The 20823-nt window shown below is 37.6% G+C and overlaps 2 protein-coding genes and 1 pseudogene across 2 annotated transcripts; 2 read left to right on the top strand and 1 right to left on the bottom strand.

Annotated features, from left to right (window-relative positions):
* Positions 1–1432: 1432 nt before the first annotated feature.
* LOC103847911 (heme oxygenase 1, chloroplastic) lies at positions 1433–2799 on the top strand. Its single transcript, XM_009124928.3, has 3 exons — positions 1433–1955; positions 2163–2386; positions 2466–2799. Exons 1-3 carry the CDS (start codon positions 1535–1537, stop codon positions 2664–2666), a joined length of 846 nt encoding a protein of 281 aa, XP_009123176.1. The 5' UTR covers positions 1433–1534; the 3' UTR covers positions 2667–2799.
* A 5681-nt stretch (positions 2800–8480) lies between these two features.
* On the top strand, positions 8481–12953 carry LOC117127900 (annotated as a pseudogene).
* LOC103847913 (50S ribosomal protein L34, chloroplastic) lies at positions 12270–13283 on the bottom strand. Its single transcript, XM_009124929.3, has 2 exons — positions 12985–13283; positions 12270–12690 (listed from the first exon to the last, which is right to left on the bottom strand). Exons 1-2 carry the CDS (start codon positions 13220–13222, stop codon positions 12431–12433), a joined length of 498 nt encoding a protein of 165 aa, XP_009123177.1. The 5' UTR covers positions 13223–13283; the 3' UTR covers positions 12270–12430.
* Between the last annotated feature and the right edge of the window lie 7540 nt (positions 13284–20823).

Here is a 20823-nt window from a genome sequence, read left to right on the forward strand (position 1 = left end):
CTTGTAACCCACATTGCATAAACTTATCGGCCGTAGTTCCATCATCCTTGTAGGCCTCTCTACTTTTGGAATCATGCAAATATTAGTAATATTTAACCGTGGATCCAAGTTGCATGTAACCAAGAAATTATTCACCATCTCTACCACGTCCTTCTTAATAATATGCCAGGAATGCTGAAAAAACAGGGCTGTCATTCCATCCGGGCCTGGCGCTTTCTCTGGGTGCATCATGAATAGAGCCTAGCGAATCTCTTCCTATGTTGATGTTCTCAATAGTATCTGATTCATTTGGGGAGAAATAGACGGTATTATCTCATCCAGAAAATTGTCAAAGTCTGTTGGGTTTGTAGTACTGAAAAGTCCATCAAAATAATCCACCGCCACCTTCTCAATCCCATTTTCCTCCGTAATCCAATTATCTAGGTCATCATGGAGTTCCACTATTTTATTACGAATCCTACGCTGCTTTGTTAGAGCATGGTAAAATTTGGTATTGACATCTCCAGAGGAATGCCACATATTTCGATTTTTCTTATGCCAATATTCCTCTTCATCCTTATACGCTACTTGTAACTTTTTGGACACCTCAAGGATGTCCTCTTGTGATCTACTATTATCTGACTGGACCTCCTCAAGTGCATATTGAAGATTTTTAATTTTGTCCTTCCCGTATGGTTGATTATCTTTTCGCCATGATGAAATTTTATGACGATAATTATTAATTTTTGTAACAAAATCCTTCAGTTGTCTTTCTTGATTTTCTGTCCATCCTGCGGCAGGACAAAGTTACTATAATCTGTGAAAAAATTTTATTTATGAAATAATATGGTCGTTCTAGATCGGAAACAGAGTTAAAGCCAACCATTTGTTTGTTTGAGAGAATGTTTTGATAATTAAAGCCAACAATATGATTTTGTTATTTTATATTTGATATTTTAAAAAAAAAAAAAATGTTGTCAATTTATATTATATTTTTAGAATAAAAAATAAATATAAAGCAGTGGTAGTTACAAAAAACAATTAATATTTTTTAATGTTATTAAAAAAACTCTATATCTTAAATCCTAAAACTTTTGGATAAACTCTAAATCTTTGGCTAAATCTTAAATTGCTACCATAACCATAACGAATGTTTTTTCTTATCGAGGCACCACACTATTCGTGCCGGCGGTGATAGTGAAGTCGAGAACTTCCGGCACCGTTTGTGCCATTCCCAAATTGTCAACACGTGACGTTGTCTAGCCAAACCTTATCTTTACTTCAGTTGGGTGTATCTTTGGGCCTTCTAGCTTTAATTTTAAATGCAATCATTATTGGGTTTCGTTGGGTTTAAGGCATCACCACATTTGTACTGTCCTCATTGGACGTTTTCTATTAATGGAAAATTGGCCGACAAGAAAGAAAGAAAAACTTATTAACCTATTTTAAAAATTCAATTGGGTGATTGATTGTGTGTCCCTCTCTCTTATTCTATTTCTTAAACGCAACACATTGCGTGCCTCCTTCTGAAACCAAATACTTTATTCGATCAACTATGGCTTATCTAGCTCCGATCTCTCCATCCCTAAGCATCTTCAAGAACCCACAACTTACCAGCTTCCACTTCGCTTTTTCCTCACCAAAGCCACTTCTCGCTCGCCCTGGGAATCAGAATCTAAAGATGTCCACGAACAAGACGTCGGTGGTGATTGCAGCTACGACGGCGCCGGCAGCATCAGAGAAGCAGAAAAAGAGATATCCAGGAGAATCAAAAGGGTTTGTGGAGGAGATGAGGTTTGTGGCAATGAAACTTCACACGAAAGAGCAAGCCAAGGAAGGAGAGAAAGAGACCAAATCTCCTGAGGAGCGTCCTGTCGCTAAATGGGAACCCACTGTTGATGGTTACTTGAGGTTTTTGGTTGATAGTAAATTTGTTTATGACACTCTCGAAGAACTTCAAGCCACTTCCCCAACTTGTAAGCTTTTTTTTCTTTAATGTTACTTTGATGATTAATGTTTGAATGATTTGGATCTTAGTTGTGAAAAAATCTTTATTTATTTGACAAAAAGTTATTAACTTAAAATGATGTGGTTTCGGGTTTGAAGGATTAGACTCCTGAATTTCCTAGTATTTAAAAAACTTTGTTTTATTCAAAAGTAAGTTCTTCTTTTCTTTCTTGTAGATGCTGAATTCAAGAACACAGGATTGGAAAGATCAGAGAAATTAGCCATTGATTTGGAGTGGTTCAAGGAACAAGGTTACGAGATTCCAGAACCAACTGCTCCTGGTAAAACATACTCTCAGTATCTGAAGGATTTAGCAGAAAAGGATCCTCAAGCATTCATTTGTCACTTCTACAACATCTACTTCGCCCACAGTGCCGGTGGCCGTATGATTGGGAGAAAGGTAAAAAAACCTTTACTTTATGCGCTTGGAAAGATAAAGATATGAGACATTCTTCTGAAGCTTTTACAAATTTTGACAGGTAGCGGAGAGAATACTCGAAGGTAGAGAACTTGAGTTCTACAAATGGGACGGCGAGCTTTCCCAGTTGCTGCAGAACGTGAGGGAAAAGCTGAACAAAGTTGCCCAGGAGTGGACGAGAGAAGAAAAGAATCATTGTCTGGAAGAGACTGATAAATCTTTCAAGTATTCTGGTGAGATACTTCGTCTCATATTGTCCTGATATGATTCTCACTCTCTCTTGAAAATCCTACTCAAGTGTATAGTATATTCATTTGTTATATATTGTATCTCTTTTTATTGTAATTAAACTCTTTGTTTCTTTCATCAAAAAAAAAAAAAAACTTGTTGTTTCATTTATGGCTCAAATCGGCTTTGGTGTACTGAGCATCAACAGCACCTAGTTAGAACTGATCATAGATATGCATCACTGAGATGTATCATAAAAATTGAATACATATTACAAGGCGAAACAAAATTGACTAACGAAAATGAGCAACTTCTAGGATAAGTGTTTCTGAAAGGACCGGACCCAACTTTTCGCACCGCCAGTACGAGTTTAAACCGACTTCTTCGAACAGATTTAGGCCATTTCCAAATTTTCTAAAATTAGAATTATTTACGTAGTTGAACACTCGAGCTCAAGTTGACTGTCCAAAACGACAAGTTTAACTGTTTTGTCTGAATCATATTGACCTTGTTCAAATCAGCTTGTCCTAGTTCGGCCGATAATATCAACCATTTTGTCTAATTTTCGACAATTGATGTCTAGCCGACCAGCTCAACTGTTTTGTCCGAATCCAACAGCAGTTGTCTAAAAATTCCGCATTGTCTGAATAGCTGTCCGAACTCTTTCGAAATTCACGATCCTAATCTGAAAATAAGACCACTGACCGAGCTTAAATGGCTCAAAAAACAGATCAGATCCTAGCTTTGTTCAGACCATGAGTTCATACAATCCGATCCTAACGGACTTCGATCAACTCCTCTTCCAATTGCAGCCAATCCTTTCTACCTTGCCAGTTTTTTCTAGCATCATCCAGCCTAAAAACTCGACTGAATGGTCTAAGCAAGATGAATCATATCTTCGATCCGTGGAACACAAGCGCTTCAGTTTCTCTCTACAACTTGTTGGCATATTATTAGCACTTGTTGTTAAGTCCAACCTCTTTTACTCCTTTGAGCATTGTGCATTTGTTCCAATGTGTCAAGATATATACTACAACTAAGATTTGTTTATAAGATTTATTTGTTTGTTGGGCAATAGATATTAGATGGTTCTACGATTAGTTTTCACACACACGCATATATGTATTGGAACGGCACTTTTATATTTTAAATAAATAAATTAAAATACGAACAACCAATCAAACTAAACAATTTTATGATATTTTCATATAGGAATGACATCTATATAAAAATAACTTAAGTGACTTTTAAATATTTAATTTTAGTAGGATATACTAACAAATTTAAGTGATTTTTATTGCGACATCTCCTTCTATATATTTTAAGTTTTATCTATTAATATTGAGAATGAAATCGTGGTGATATATTTTCTGTTAGTAAATACCTAAGATATAAAGGATCATTATGTAAATACTCTATTCTACTGTTTACCCTACTTGTATGTATTGTATAAATACTCTCTATACTTCTAATAAAGTATTCATTCAGCCTATCATCTATATGGTATCAGAGCAAGGCTCTTAAAACCTAAAGCCGCCATTCTCTTTTTCAAAAAAAAAAAAATTTCTCTTCTCCAACGATGTCTAGTAATATCAATTCCCCGGCATCCACGCTTGAAACCATCACGGTTTCGAACAACACGACCTTGCTGAATATCAATATGACAAATGTCACGAAGCTCACGGCTTCCAACTTCCTCATGTGGAACCGTCAGGTTCACGCTCTTCTTGAAGGCTATGATCTCGCCGGTCATCTTGATGGCTCGCTTGAGATCCCTCCCGCGACGATCACAACTGATGGTGCTATCACCCCTAATCCGCTGTACACTCTCTGGAAGCGACAGGATCGTCTCATCTTCAGTGGGCTCCTCGGTGCTATCACCCCCACGCTGCAGCCACTCCTCTCCACGGCCACCACATCTGCTGAGATCTGGAATACGTTATCATCCACCTATGCAAAGCCTAGCCGTAGCCATATCAATCAGTTACGACAACAACTCAAGAGTTGGGTCAAGGGTACTAAGTCCATTGACGAGTACTACCAAGGTCTCACAACGAGATATGATCAACTCGCACTACTTGGGAAAGCCATCGATCATGAGGATCAAATTGAACAACTCCTTGAGGGCTTACCTGAAGATTACAAGATCATTGTTGATCAGACTGCTGCGAGAGATACACCACCCTCTCTTACCGAGCTTCATGAGAAGCTTATCAATCATGAGATGAAGCTGCAGCTTCAGAAGTCACCAGTCTCCTCTGTTCCTGTTACAGCCAACTATGCAAATCAACGTGGTTCTTCTGGTCAGAACAACAATGGACACAACCGCAATCACACCTCGAGACGTGGAGGTTACCGTGGCAATCAAACTTGGCAGCAACAGCAGTTTCAGGCTCCGATTGCTCCACCTGCAGGGCGTGGTGGTTACCAAGGCCGATGTCAGTTGTGTAGTGTCTTCGGCCACAGCGCTCGTCGGTGCCCACAGCTTGCCACACAAGGAGCTTCCTACTCCCAGCAACCGCGCGCAAATGCTGCTTACGCTAACCACCCCTACAGCCCGAATCAGTGGATACTCGACAGTGGAGCAACACACCACTTGACCTCTGATCTGAGTAATCTAGCTCTGCACCAGCCCTACACTGGTGGTGAAGAAGTAGCCATAGCCGATGGATCAGGTCTCGCGATTACTCATACTGGTTCTACTTCCTTTCCTACGCCATCTAAGTCACTTAAACTCACTGATATCTTGTGTGTTCCGACTGTTAATAAGAACCTTATCTCAGTTTATCGGCTATGCAATTCTAATAGAGTTTCTGTGGAATTCTTTCCTGCTCATTTTCAGGTGAAGGATCTCAAGTCGGGGGTCCAGTTGCTTCAAGGCCGCACGAGGAATGATTTGTATGAGTGGCCATGGCAGTCCCTGAACCCAACCGCTTGCTTAGCATCCTACCCAGATACCAAAGCTACCTTAAACCAATGGCATAGGCGTCTTGGCCACCCCTCTTCCTCTATTCTTAAAACAGTTGTCTCTCAGTTTTCTTTACCTTGTTTACAACATTCTTTGAATGCTTTTCCTTGCAATGACTGCCTACTTAATAAAACTCATAAGCTTCCCTTTCATGAGAGCACAATACGATCCACACAACCCTTGCAATATGTTTTCAGTGATGTATGGCAATCTCCTGTTCTTTCCTCCCAAAACTACAAATACTATCTTGTTTTAGTAGACCATTTCACTCGCTATACTTGGCTATATCCTCTTACAGCCAAATCTCAAGTCAAAGAGATCTTTCTAGCCTTTAAACCTCTTGTTGAGAACCGTTTTCAAACAAAAATTCAAACCTTCTTCTCTGATAATGGGGGCGAATTTCTTGCCTTGCGATCCTACCTAGCGACCCATGGCATCAGCCATCTTACCACACCTCCTCATACTCCTGAGCTTAATGGTCTCTCAGAACGGAAACATCGACACATTGTCGAAACCGGTCTCTCTCTTCTCTCTGTTGCTAACCTACCCCTCACCTTTTGGCCCCAAGCCTTTGCTACATCGGTCTTCTTGATCAACAGAATGCCCACGCCAGTCTTGCGAAACCATTCCCCCTTTCAAAAACTTTTTCAGACCACACCAAACTACCACAAACTCCGTACCTTTGGCTGCCTGTGCTTCCCCTGGTTACGCCCCTATGCCCCAAATAAACTTGAAAACCGCTCCATTCCTTGTGTTTTTCTTGGATACTCTTTGACACAGAGTGGTTATCAATGTTTTGATCCTGTTTCTGGCCGTGTTTACATCTCTCGACACGTCAGATTTAATGAAAATGCCTTCCCTTACCGAACTCTTATCAACCCTGCTCCTCTACCTAAACCTCAAGACCTAGTAGTCCCACCTGAACCGTACACTACAATCCCAGTGCCATCACTCATACGGTCTTCTTCGTCGGCAGTGAACAATCAGGTCCCTGCTTCTGTTCCTTCATCTGTGACTCCTGCAGAAGCTCCACGATCTGCGCCTGCTGCAATACCTCCTGCTGTGACGTCTCCGGCTGTGCCATCTCCCGCCGTGACGTATTCGGCGGTACCATCTCCAGCTGCGCCGTCTCCTGTTGTTCCTCCTGTGGTGCAACCTCCTGTACGTCATTCGATGACAACCAGGTCTCGAAACAACATCACCAAGCCTAGTTCCAAATACAATCTTCATGTTGAAGTTCAGTCGGATCCTCATTGGATTCCCACAACTTGGCAACAAGCAATAAAACATGAACGATGGCGCAAGGCAATGGGAGCTGAGTTCAACTCAACCAATGAAAAACACACTTGGGATTTGGTTGAAGCTACTCGTCATATGAATATTGTTGGATGCAGGTGGGTGTTCACGATAAAGTACAATCCTGATGGGATCATTGATCGATACAAAGCGAGGATTGTTGCTAAAGGGTTCCATCAACAGCCTGGAGTTGACTACAACGACACCTTCAGTCCGGTAATCAAGTCCACAACAATTCGATTAATTCTGGGTCTTGCGGTGAATAGTGACTGGCCGGTTCGCCAGATTGATGTCAAAACAGCCTTTCTTCAAGGTCATCTCGATGAGGAAGTCTTCATGTGCCAACCGCCTGGCTTTCATGATGCAGACCGACCCACTCATGTTTGTAAGCTACGAAAAGCCATTTATGGGCTTAAGCAGGCTCCCCGGGCATGGTACTCTGAACTCAAAAGCTTTCTCCTCCGATCTGGTTTCCGAAACTCAGTATCTGATACGTCTCTCTTTATCCTGAGGCATGATCGTCACTTCGTCTATGTTCTGGCCTATGTAGACGATATTCTAGTTACTGGTACGAGTGCTGTGTTGATTCAACAGGTCATTGATTCTCTTGCGGCTAAATTCTCCATTAAAGATCTTGGGCAACTTGGTTATTTCCTTGGTATTGAGACTATCCGCACATCTCAAGGATTACACATGATGCAACGCAAGTATGTGACTGACTTGCTGCAGCGGACAAACATGCTACAATCCAAGCCAGTTGCGACACCACTTGCAGCATCGCCGAAGCTTACGTTGAACTCGGGCTCTCCCTTATCCAATCCCTCAGAGTATCGACAGGTTGTTGGCAGTCTGCAATATTTAGCCCTTACCCGACCTGATGTGTCCTATGCAGTTAACCGTCTCTCTCAATTCATGCATCGTCCTACTCAGGACCATTGGAACGCTGTGAAACGAGTCTTACGATATCTGTCTGGTACGTTAAGCCATGGCATTTTTCTTAAGAAACAGACGGCTCCTCTCCTTCATGCATTCTCTGATGCTGACTGGGCTGGGGACACTGATGACTATGTGTCTACGAATGGCTACATCGTCTATCTTGGTACTCATCCTCTCTCTTGGGCCTCGAAGAAACAAAAAGGCGTCGCTCGTTCATCGACAGAGGCCGAGTATCGTGCCGTCGCTAACACTGCGGCTGAGTTAAGATGGGTATGCTCTCTCCTCACAGAACTTGGTGTTGCGCTTCCAACATCCCCGACCATATACTGTGACAACATTGGCGCCACGTACCTGTGTGAAAATCCCGTCTTTCACTCTCGCATGAAACATATCGCATTAGACTACCACTTTGTTCGTGGACAGATTCAGAATCATGCTCTCCGAGTAACCCATGTGTCTACTCATGATCAGCTTGCAGATGGCTTGACCAAACCGCTTCCAAGAACACAGTTTCAGAGATTACGAGACAAGATTGGTGTCACCAAGGTTCCACTATCTTGAGGGGGCGTGTTAGTAAATACCTAAGATATAAAGGATCATTATGTAAATACTCTATTCTACTGTTTACCCTACTTGTATGTATTGTATAAATACTCTCTATACTTCTAATAAAGTATTCATTCAGCCTATCATCTATATTTTCTATGTTCTACAAATAATGTTATTTTGATACATTTGACAAATTAAAAATTTCAAGAAAATACTAGTATATGTTTATTTAATGTATATTAATAAAATAAAAATGTTTTTGAGTACAAATTTGTTGGTTATTTAGAAGGAAAAAAATATGTAAAAATCACATTTGAAATGTAGAATGACATTCTTTTTGAAAAAAAAATAGAATGATATTTTTGTGAAAATAAGGAGTTAATATTAGTAGGCTAGTAGCAATTTACCAATGCAAATTAAGGAAAGTTGTTTCGCCAAAGATCTCGAAGCAAGGAATGCAACTACCATTACCACAATAGAGCCAACTTGCATTTGCTTCCCATATAACAACACTTATCCGTCACTCTATAAATACCCTCTCTTCCTATTATCACTTCCTCACCACAGCAGAACAAGCCATATACTTACATATTTTATAATTCAAGACAAGAAAAATAAATTCATACGTTTTTGTGTAAACTGAGAATTCTTACTTATCGTATCCATAATGATCAAAATGGTATTGGTATTGCCGTATGTGTTCGTGGTTCTAACTATTATTTCAGTGGATCTTAGGATCACTCAAGCCACATCTCGTGTCACTTTTCACGAGTCGTCCATTGCTGATTTCCATCAACAATGGATGATCCAGTTCTCTCGAGTTTATAGCAGCGAATCCGAGAAACAGACGAGGCTTAAAGTGTTCAAGAAAAACATGGAGTTCATTGAGAACTTCAATACTAAGGGGGATCAAAGCTACAAACTTGGTGTCAACGAGTTCACTGATTGGACAGAAGAGGAGTTCCTAGCCACCCACACCGGTCTCAGTGGCATTAACGTAACTTCACCATCCAAAGGCGTTAATGAAACAATGTCATATTGGAATTGGAACGTTAGTAATCTTGTCAGCAATAGTAAAGACTGGAGAATGGAAGGAGCTGTAACGCCTGTCAAAGTGCAAGGAGAATGTGGTAAGCTTGATGGAATTATATACTATAAATAGTCTCTACAGATTGGAAAACAATGTAGTAAATGGCTGGATTAGTACAAAACTTAGTACAAGTAAGGGTGATCATTCTAGGTTTATAGACTTTACCAGTACGATATTCATTTTATAACAATCAAATAACCCATATATGGACAGGTGGTTGTTGGGCGTTCTCAGCGGTTGCAGCGGTAGAAGGTCTGACAAAGATTGCCCGAGGAAATCTCGTATCACTGTCCGAACAGCAACTTTTAGATTGTGCCAGACCGGGTAACAATGGCTGCAATGGCGGAACAATGCAAAACGCTTTCAATTATATAGTATCAAACCGAGGCATTTCTTCAGAAGACGCATACCCTTACAAAGTGAAAGACGGGAGTTGCGGGTCTAACGCCAAACCCGCCATGCAGATCACAGGGTTCAAAGACGTTCCACAAAACAATGAGCGTGCGTTGCTCGAGGCAGTATCGAGACAGCCCGTCTCTGTGGGAATTGCTGGGAGGGGGGACAGTTTCATCCATTACTCAAGCGGAGTGTACAATGCGCCTGACTGTGGTACCACCGTGACACATGCGGTGACTATTGTTGGGTACGGGACGAGCCCGGAAGGGATTAAGTATTAGCTGGCTAAGAACTCTTGGGGTGAGACTTGGGGAGAGAGAGGTTACATTAGACTCCGTAGAGATGTGGAGTGGCCTCAAGGCATGTGTGGTGTAGCTCAGTATGCTTCTTATCCGGTTGCTTGACTAATTCGGTTACATGATTTAATATCATACATTATGTAGTTTGGTTAATGAATTGTTTGATTGTGGTCTGAATCTACATCAAAACTTAGCTTGACATTGATGTTCATTTTACTGTTTCATGTAATGTACAATTAATAAGACAAAGTGTATCACCATTTTGTGTTACAAAATAGTGTCACCATTTTATTATAAAAGAGTACAATATATGAAAACATACGACCAATTGTAGCTTGTGGAGTTGGGTAATGGGTATTATATTCTCCGAGTATAGAAATATATACTAGTTCATTACGTTTTGGTAGTTAACTTTGTCATATGGTATTCAGAAAAATAATATCTATATTGTAGTAACATGACAAGAAGTAACCGTTTCCCAGTGGCGTAAAGCCTTTAAAAAGGTGACGGGTTCTTGAGCTTATGTGATGATTTGGTCATCACCATCGTCAGCTTAGAAGACGAGTAATAGAAGCGCAGCTGAGCTCTTTCCTTTGATTTCATTCACTTAATTTATTTTCTCAGTTTACACCAAAAAAAAAAAATTTATTTTCTCAACGTTATATTGCTACGTATAACGGCTTTCCTTATAACGGAAAAAGGTCTTGCAGTAATCTTTGCAAGTTTCTTTTTTCTTTTTTTTTATCTATGCAAGTTGCGGTTTGCTTTTATGTCATCAAAATAAGATATGAAAGATAACATAATCACATTGTGAAAAGTATTATGAAAACAAATAGATACGGTTATGAGAAACTGTTAATCTCTAAAAATGGGATTCCCAATGAAAAGTTTGTTAGCCTGTCGAAATCCCCAACAATCTGTTAGATTTAACTATAACTTGTTGATATTGGAATGTGTGTCAGAAAACTGATTGCCCTTTTTCATCAGTTGGAGATAAGTTTGGACAACTTACAAGGGTTGTCAATCTATATGGTTGATTTGGTTATCCCACCGGTTTCGATATAGTTATCATGACAATTATTGATGAAATTTGGTAAGTCAGCATGTTTGGGTTGAAACAGTTTTCGGTTTGGTTTATTCAGATATGGAAATCTGTTGAACCGAACAGAATAAAATCATAACTCGGTTGGTTTTGATATTTCGGTTTTGACAATTTGTTACTGGAGTAGCCCATAATTCCTCTATAACTGCATGCCAATAGTTTGGTGTTGAGGGATGACATGATCAAATAGGTTACCTATGATCAATAAGAAATCTTGTAGATAATTGTAAGTGCTTGTTAATTTAGGGTTGAAAATTTGGTTTAGAAGATAATTTGTCTATATTTTGTGTTATCTTACATTAAGCTACTACTTCAATGCCTATATAAAATGTATTGATCATGTATTTTGTTTTTATAATACAACTATTCCTCATGACCAATTTATCATTTGGGACTTAGACCCGAACATATATCTTTGTGTTTTCATGTCTTCTGTAGTTGCCAGTGAAATACGAAATTTATAAATGTTTACCACTATTTTGAGATGTGAGCATGAAAACTTGAAAAGGGTAACAATATAGTTTTAATAAATCTTTAGTTTTACCACTATTCCACTCTTTATTAAATCTGAATTTAGTTTTATCTTCTTCTTTTTTTAACATCTTTTTCTTGACATCAAATTTAGTTTTATATCTAATCCTTAAATAAAAATTCCTGAGCTTTAAAAATACTTGATAGTAATTAGTAACTACAGGTTGGTGGAAACAGAGAAGCAAGCTAAAAAATAGCTCTGGACACTACTTTGCTTGGGACAATCATAGTGGATCTTAAAATGAAAAAGATAACAAAACAAAGTGGCGAATCTTGATAGACGCAACAAAACAAACTGGCGAAACTTGCAAGAGATAACAAAGTGGCAAATCCCATTGTGCATCAGTTGTTGTCTCTTGTATCTGGAACTTTTTACTACACAGGAAGCTAGCTTCTATCATGAATTCATGATTCCATAGTGGTTTTTGGTTTTGAAGTTCAAATTCAATGAAGTAAGTACTATTGTTGTGGATATAATGGAGGATCCCAAGAACATTGATTTTAAAACGAATCAAGAATACATAAAAGAGCTCATCGAAATCATGCTTGTCATTGTATCATCTGGCGGAAAAAAGCATATCAAACAAGATTACAGAGAGAGAGAATGAGGAGAGAAACAAAACGAGAGCTTTCAAGCACGTTTGCCGCTGCTAGGGTTGGACTTAGGACAGAGATTCCAACGTCCCTTGGCACGTCTGCGCTTGATGGTGGCTCGACCACTAGTGGTTCTCATCCTCAAACGGAAACCGTGAGTCCTAGCCAGAGACTTTCTTGACCTGCTTCTCTTTGTTTGACACAGAGCAGCTTTCCCAGCTCTCACCACAAGCCCTCTTCGTTTCTGCCCGTTCAGGCCACTTGTTCCACTGCTGAGATCAAACGCAATGGACAAACCTGAAACACACATGGAAACAAAATATCAATCATTGTAGCACCGAGATAGATTATTTACAAGAATCATATCTCTACCACATTAGCTAGAGCTTCTTTTTTTTTCTTCCATTATTTGACTCATTTATTCATTCAAACTTGCAAAATAAGGATACACAAGATGTAACAATGGTTTTTTCTTTTTTGCTTGAATAAATTTTTAACATTTCATTCAACAAAAAAAAAAACAACAACTAGAAAATAATAGGACCAGCTAAAAAAAAAAAGCAGTTCTACAGATGTATTGACGATACTAACCAGAAAATGTAGAAGAGAGGGAGAGAGATGAAGAGAGAAACGAGCAGTGGAGAAGGTGGGAAGAAGCGGGAGCGGAAGTGGCAGAAGAGCCGAGAGAAAACGGAGTCCGTCTAGAACCAGAGCGGAGAGAAAGCGAAGCGGAAGGGACGCTAATCTTCCCGGCGCTGGAAGCAGGGTGCCATAAACGCGACGAAGCCGAAGCTACAACGGATGTGGATAAGCCCAGTGAAGCAGCCATTGAATTTTTTCTTTTCTTTTCTTATCTCCTTCCTTCCTAATTTTTTTTTATACACTGTAAGAGTTATACTTAAGCCCATGAGCCCAATAATCGTCTCATATGTCCCCAACAATTGTCTCATTCCGAAAATTATGTAATTATATAACAGAGAACGAGAAGAACCACAAAATGTCAGTAACTAAAAGATATTTGTACAACCTTCCAACATTAGTCATCAAGCGACAAGCGTATCATACGTAATGCCACCATGAGCCGCTCATCTTTTGAACATCTTGGACCACATGTAGAGAATAAAGAAGCAGAGTAGCGCGAACAGAACCACGTGCATGACGTGGTTGTTTCCACTGCGTATGATGCTCAAGTTCAGCTTCCTTATGTTGTTCTTCACCCCGGCTTGCGCTCTCATCAACGTCACTTGCTGTCACAAAATGAGAACACCATTAAAACTCTTTTATGTTTCAGCCAAAGAACAACATTTGCCCCACTTGTTTTTTTTTTTCTTTTTGTGCATCCTAGAGTATCTTAATGTGTGTTTCTGCAACCTAATCTAGTTATCTTCCATAATCTTCAGAAAATAATGAACTAAAAGCAATTCATTTTACTTCAACACCATACTCTCATTCATAAGGAGACTAGTGGTTAACAATAAGATGGAACCATTCCCTGATGCATTCACCTAACCTAGCCGAGGTGGAGATATCTATTCCTAGTTTCCTACCAACCAGAGTTCCGACTTCAAACCAGACCCTGAGTACTATATGTGTAGAATTGATCTAACCTACATTGGATAGCTATAGATTCCAAATGAAACCCATACTAAGTGGTGAGTAAGCAGATATACATTTGAATCAAGAAACATACCAGCTCATCTTCTGAAACTGGGCTTCTGACCCAATTTCTTTAGCAATCTGCATCCGAAAAAATAAAGCAATCAACAGAAAAATCATGGAAACATGAAAACTATGAGGGATCAGTTATGTTCAAATTTTCCTAGTTGATTCATTCATATATAATCTTTAGCGATTAAATGACATCGAAAATTTTATCAAAGAAATGGCTTCAAACGAATGAAAAGTTATCTAGGAAATGGTGTTTTTTCTACGTATTCTAAAAAAATGGTTTCTTGTTCCAACATAACTTTGTCTTATCTATTTCGGATTTCGTCTGACAACGAGTATATTATATGTTCCATGTTGCATTCGGCGGCCTATACATTGTTCAGAGGTTTGACCTTCCTATTTTGCGTGTGTTGTCTTTCTTTGTATTTTGAATTCAGTGAATTGTTGTACCTGGACAATCATTTTTATATTTATGTTTAAATATATTTTGGTAGAAGATGGTTCACACAGTGTGATGGTGGTTACATGAATTTTGAAAAGTATGAGGATAAATGGATTTGCTAATATTTCAAACCACATGTATATGGTTTTTCTAAATCATTGATGCAAAGGTTGTCGACAGAATGTCTATCGTTTTTTTTTAATTTTTTAATAGATGAAATGTTAGTTGAATGACAGTGTGTTATTTAAAGTTTTTAATGGGTTTTAAAATTTTCTATTTTTTATTTTTATCTTTTATTTTTTTTACTTGTAAGAACTCTAATCTATGGTTGGAGACAATTTAATAGCGTTTCATACTCAATTCTATGTTTCACTCTTAAATAGAATTCAGAGTAAAAATGTTTCTATTATTTTTTATTTTTCACTCTATAACAAAATAAAAATAGATTTATTCTATAAAAAATAATTTATTTATTTTTTGTTCATCAGTCTAGTTTCATTCTAAAATAAAGTACCGTTTGAATAAAATCTAACTCAATTATAAAATTATTCTATTTTAAAAATTAAAATAAAGTGATTCATTAGAGATAGTGTGACTAAAGATGTTCTTGACGGAAGTTTGACTAATCTCATAAATCATTCCCTATGTTTGCAATTTTCTATAAAATAGAAAATCTATATATAACAGTAGTGTGTTCAAAAAAAAATCTATATAACAGAAGTATAGTTTGTTTTAGTGTATTCTTCCATAATATCACTATTTTAAATATAGTGTGAAAATAACAATTACTACTTATTTTCATAAATATCATATTAATCTCTATTTTAAGAACAAAAATAGAGATGGATGGGAGTAGATATATTTATAAATGATGTTAAAAATAAATATAGAGATGAGTTAGAGATGTTCTTATAATCACCAAAATCATTTACTTTGTTGTAAAACAAAATAGAATATCTAAATGAGAATGAATTTTTTAGATATTAAATTAAATTCAGAAAGTAGAAAATTATGTCATATATTTATATATTTTATTACTAAACTGTTACTTGCTACTTGGTTAAATCTATTTTTAAATTTTAAGAAGTCTACACTAATAGACATGATATCCTTAGATATGATAGATTTTGATGCTAGGAAGATAACAACAATCAGCGACCAGCATTTCACCTCTAATTTGATTTGTGCTTTGTTAGTAGTAAAGTAGGAAATAAAACATGCTTTGATTTATTTGTCATTCAGCCAGATTTCAAAACGGAGATCAACAAAGAAAAGTCTTCTTTTTTCAAAAAAATAAGAAAAGAACAAAGAAAAAATCGCTCAAATATGGTACAATTGACGAATTCGAGGTAAATTGCGCGAGAGATGTAAGTAAACGTAAAAACAAAGAAAAGTTCGTATCTATTAAAATCGACCGACAGGGCAGGTCCTGGTGATGTACGTCCTCGAAAAGAGAGGTGTTGTCATATATGCAGTCACAGCTACGTAACAAAGACATGCAATATCATATGTTGATGTATTGTAAGTTGGTTAATAAATCCCACCACATACTTCCACTACTCCAACTTGGTTGACTTTTTGTTTTTCTTTTCATTCGATTTGTCATCATTATCTTCCAATTTCTAGTCCACAACTTCGTATATAAATATCCAGAAGATATGGAATGTAGAGAAAGAAAAGTTTTTAAACTTATGGGTCTCTAGCTACAAAAATAAGAATGCCAAGTTACAAAAAAAAAAAAAAAAAAAAATTTTAAAACTTTTCAATTCCTTAGATCTTATTTGATGTGAAAAAAATATTCATGAACTAAATCAGCTTCATATTTCGTACTTTGGCTCAATCAAACAAGACAAGCTAACATTTATGATAAATTTTTTATTTTTTATAAAATGTTAAATATTATACCAATTTTTTTAAGTTTTTGACAGAATTACATAGAAACTAGTAGCAGAATATGCATAAATTAAACTAATACAACCAGACCTAAACAACGATAGAACTAAGCAGAAGAGACGCGACTCGGGTTGAGACTTCAACGTAGCAACGAAGGACCAGAGAAAGCCAGGCCTGAACAGAACGAGCAATCAGTCGCCACGAGCTACCGGAGAAAAAGGCGCCCTCAAACCTTGAAACACACGGCTCCTGCAGCTTCCAATAAACCCACACGCCATAACCTGTCCAAAGAATCACATCCCGAACCCGCTAACTCACCCAAGAGACACTTCACTGGCAGCACGAAAAGGATCCCACAACCCGAAGATGTCGTCGTTCGGAGAAGGAAACTGAAGATTGCTGCCTCCAGTCCACCAACCCGGGACCGTGTACACCCATTTAACCACTAAACCCATATAGAGCAAAGGGGCCGGGAGAGAACACCTCCTCCAGAGGCGCACCACCAAGCAAGTTAGAAAGCCGGAAGCAAAATTAGAGCCAACCCTTGCCAACAGACCCAAACACACTCCAACACAGCTACACCGAGTCTAGGATACCTGGGGAGAGAGAGTCGACCGCGAGGAGCGCCACACCACCGAGCCCACCAAATTTGAAGAGAAGCTAACCACCACAAGCGCCAGAGCAACCCACAGACGGTAACCACTCCAACGTGCCGCCACCAGAGACCACCGCAAGGGAGAAACGACACCCACCACAGGAGACTCCACACGCTTCTACCGAAGACCACCGAAAGAGAACAAAGCAGGAGGAGAGAGACATGAGATTCGCGAATCTCAAACCCTAATTCCACGACGAACACAACTCCTCAATTAGCAGCCAAGCTGATAGAGAGACGATCCGGCGAGAGAAACCCGGCATCTCACACGCTGACGACCCGACGAGACCTTTACCGAAGCAAGGGAAAATCACCGGACAGAGATCTCGACACGATACCAAGGAGAAGACACAGAGAGCGGCGAGCCGTCCTCAAGCACACCAACAACAACGTGCTCCTCCAGATCTAGGCCGAAAACCTCCAGATCTGAACCGGAAAGCTTCGAAAGAACTTGACCTCCGCCGCAAGGAGAAACACGAGGAAGAAGACAGAGGAACACAAGGAGAAACGGAGAACAGAGGAATACGAATGAGCTCCGGCAACCGCCCAAGAGGCACGGCGGCGCCGGAGGAACAAAGAGGATGAGTGAAACCCTAGTGAGATGTTGGAGAGATTAAGAGAGCAAGTTTTTGCATTGTTCGAAGCCCCATTTATGATAAATTCTTGTTCAAAATATCTCTCAGTCATGATAGTTTATAAAAAAATTTCGGGATTGCATGATCATACGTTTTTTACCAAACTTCTGATATCCAAAGTCGAGTTTCTAAGCAATATTGAATTCTTCATACTCTTACTTTCATCAATTCAGTAAACAACTATCATATAAATATATTGTTTTAAAAGTATAATATAATAATATATATATTATAAAATCAACCTGGAAACAAAAATTACAGTTCTGATTACAAAGAACAAAATAACCAATTCAAAATGTTTTCTAGCTAGCTTTATTCGACCAATCATCAATATATGTTCCGCTTGACTGGACCCAAAATTCTAGAGAATCGGCTACCTTTTTTAATCATTGACATGAATCATAAGAACGTGAGATTCACATCGTTTCCTTGAAAGATTGAAAACTGGGATTTTTCACGACGTCTTGTATCCGGTAAAATATTTAATGCTCATAATTACAAACATGGGCTCTATTAAGCATTCCATCAAATTGCGGTATTTTTCCAAGATTTTCAGTGTTCACGAATATGGGATGATCTTTTCTAGAGACTTGTAAAGATCATGATTGTAGTCATTTTGTATGGATCATGTGGTATATATAGAAAGGCCGGAATAATATTTATTTTAAACAAAATTAAAATCTAAATGACATTTTGGATTTGGTAGAAATACAAGGAAGTATATAGGTAGAAGCACAAAGTGACAAATTAAGATCTCAAAAGGATATTTTGTCCTTTCCACCAAGTCAATCCCAAGTAGTTCGTAGATATATCACAGTGTTATATTGATGGAGTTTGGAAGGAACAAGATCAATTCTCAGGTCAATGATAGTTTTGCAACAAGAGAGATTTATGAGATCAAATTATGAGGGATATGAATATCCTTTGAAGTCTACCACCGCTACATGCTAAATGTGAGGTGTTGATCTGGCGAGATGCAGTGCATGAAGACCCTGCAAATCTCAGATGTGGTGTTTGCAACAGATTGTTCTCAGTTGGTGAAGATAATGTTTTTACGAAAAGAATGGTCAACTTTTATTATATATATTGAAGAATTTGTACGTTGTAAAAAATTCTTCCCCAACTTCATAACTAAACATATAGCAAGAGCACAAAACACTTTGACAGACAAGCTTGAACGTGGTGCTCAATGTCTTCCTTCAGTTGTATCATTTATTACCTCCGATTTAGCTAACCAAACTGAATTATATTTTTTTCTATTAACTTAGTTTCATATTGACAAAAAAATCTGTAGGCTATGTTATAAAAATATAAAATCTAATATCACTGAATTTCCTTAAAATATTTAAATTATTAATTAATACCATCTCATTTTGTTTGAATTTAAATTCTAAATTGATTGACAAAAGATTTTTTAACTACTGTATACCCAATTGTATATGTAACGTTTTCAGGTTTTGATATCTTTTGGATTTCTAGAATGTATTTCAAACAAAACATTAGATTTGAAGTAAAGCGTATGCTCCATATTATATTAAATTATCAATTATGAACTGCAGAATTTATATATGGGCTGCAGCATCCGAGACCGAATACTGTTACACGGTGAGCCACATGGTGACGCTCTGACAGCGTCCATGCTCACCTCAATCTCTAGTCTGGACCAATTCGGTGGGGCGAAAATACTCGGTTAGCAAAAAAAAAAATTATGAACTCGAGAAGGAAGTAATTGATTGCTCAAGGAAGAGAAACTGCGTAACCAAGCTTTTTCCATGTTTGTTAATATTATATTCTTACTAAAAAGTCTCCACTGAATTCACATAATTAATTATCTATATAATTAAATGGTAATTACCAAATATTTGTATAAAGAAAGATATATCTTACCTAACTAACCCAGCATGCATGTTTAGCACAGCCAGCCAATATAGAATTACAAGAAATCTTTCCTACGTGACTATCACTATCTACAATTATGCAAAACAGTTTCCAGGATTTCTTTTAAATTCTATATAGATTTCAGTTACAATTTTATTCATAAATCTAATATGTTAGAGAACTTCTATTAGAGAAGTTTTTAGCTTTGAATATCTAATCTATCTATATATATAAAGTTGGTTTTTTCTCTTCTTCTGATAAGTGGCAGAGAACTTTTGCGACATGTGTCATCCATATATTTTGTTTACATTTTAGGTCTTTCTTCTTTTACATTATTGCAATTTGGCCAAGTACTTTCTAATCATGAACTATCTAATCTTTTTCGCACTAACTATTATCGTATGAAGTTTGATAATCTCTTTTATTGTTCACTAAAATTCAAGATGACTAAAGAAATAAATAAAATAATAAAAATATTTTATATATTTAATTTATTCACAACTAAACATAACATAAATTTTTGTTATTTTATTATTTAATTGTATAAATTATATATTTATTTAACTATTAAAAATATAAAATGACCAAACTAATAAGAAGAAATTAGAGTGCAACACATAATCTAAACATAAAACTTCCACACTCAGAGAGAAAATAAAATAAAATACCATAGTAACACTAACTCAATAAAGGTTTGGAGCTTAAAAAAGATCAACAAAGAAGACTAACCTATGTCATCTTACCATAGAATGTCTTGGTTAGAACAAAAAGATTTCAGAAAAAAGTAAAAAGATAAATATGAGATAAAATCATCTCCTGAACACAAAGGATCGTGATCGAGTACCAGCGCAATAAACCAAAAAAGCGGGTCAGAGAAAAAATAATCATCGGAAGAACAAAGTCACCACGAAACAAAAGGACGCATGTCTAAAGCACCGGAAACACAACCACCAGCTAAGAGATAAGAAGCACCTCACAAACTAAACAAAAACATAGTAAGCGCTCATGCAAGCGATGAACTACAAAACTCTAAATAGAAGAAACCAAAGCTCCAAAAGACTAACTCTGCACACTTACACAAAGGGATGCATGAGAATAAGATAAACAACCTGAGTGAGGGAGAATAGAAGCCAACCACCGAAAAACCAAATCTTAAGCTTGAGACCATAAATAATCTTCCAAGCATACAAAGCATACACAGAAAAAAAATACTATCCAAACCTGGAGTAGCAAATATGGCGAAAGGGAGAGAGCCACAA

Source organism: Brassica rapa, chromosome A09 (assembly GCF_000309985.2).
Source record: "Brassica rapa cultivar Chiifu-401-42 chromosome A09, CAAS_Brap_v3.01, whole genome shotgun sequence".
In the NCBI taxonomy this organism is placed as follows: domain Eukaryota; kingdom Viridiplantae; phylum Streptophyta; class Magnoliopsida; order Brassicales; family Brassicaceae; genus Brassica; species Brassica rapa.

Bases quoted from the DNA above. Each gene is read 5' to 3' on its own strand.
- LOC103847911 (XM_009124928.3), top strand. From the start codon at position 1,535: ATGGCTTATCTAGCTCCGATCTCTCCATCCCTAAGCATCTTCAAGAAC. The intron at 1,956-2,162 runs GTAAGCTTTTTT...TCTTTCTTGTAG, and splicing joins TCAAGCCACTTCCCCAACTT to ATGCTGAATTCAAGAACACA. The intron at 2,387-2,465 runs GTAAAAAAACCT...AAATTTTGACAG, and splicing joins GCCGTATGATTGGGAGAAAG to GTAGCGGAGAGAATACTCGA.
- LOC103847913 (XM_009124929.3), bottom strand. From the start codon at position 13,222: ATGGCTGCTTCACTGGGCTTATCCACATCCGTTGTAGCTTCGGCTTCG. The intron at 12,691-12,984 runs GTTAGTATCGTC...TGTGTGTTTCAG, and splicing joins CCTCTCTTCTACATTTTCTG to GTTTGTCCATTGCGTTTGAT.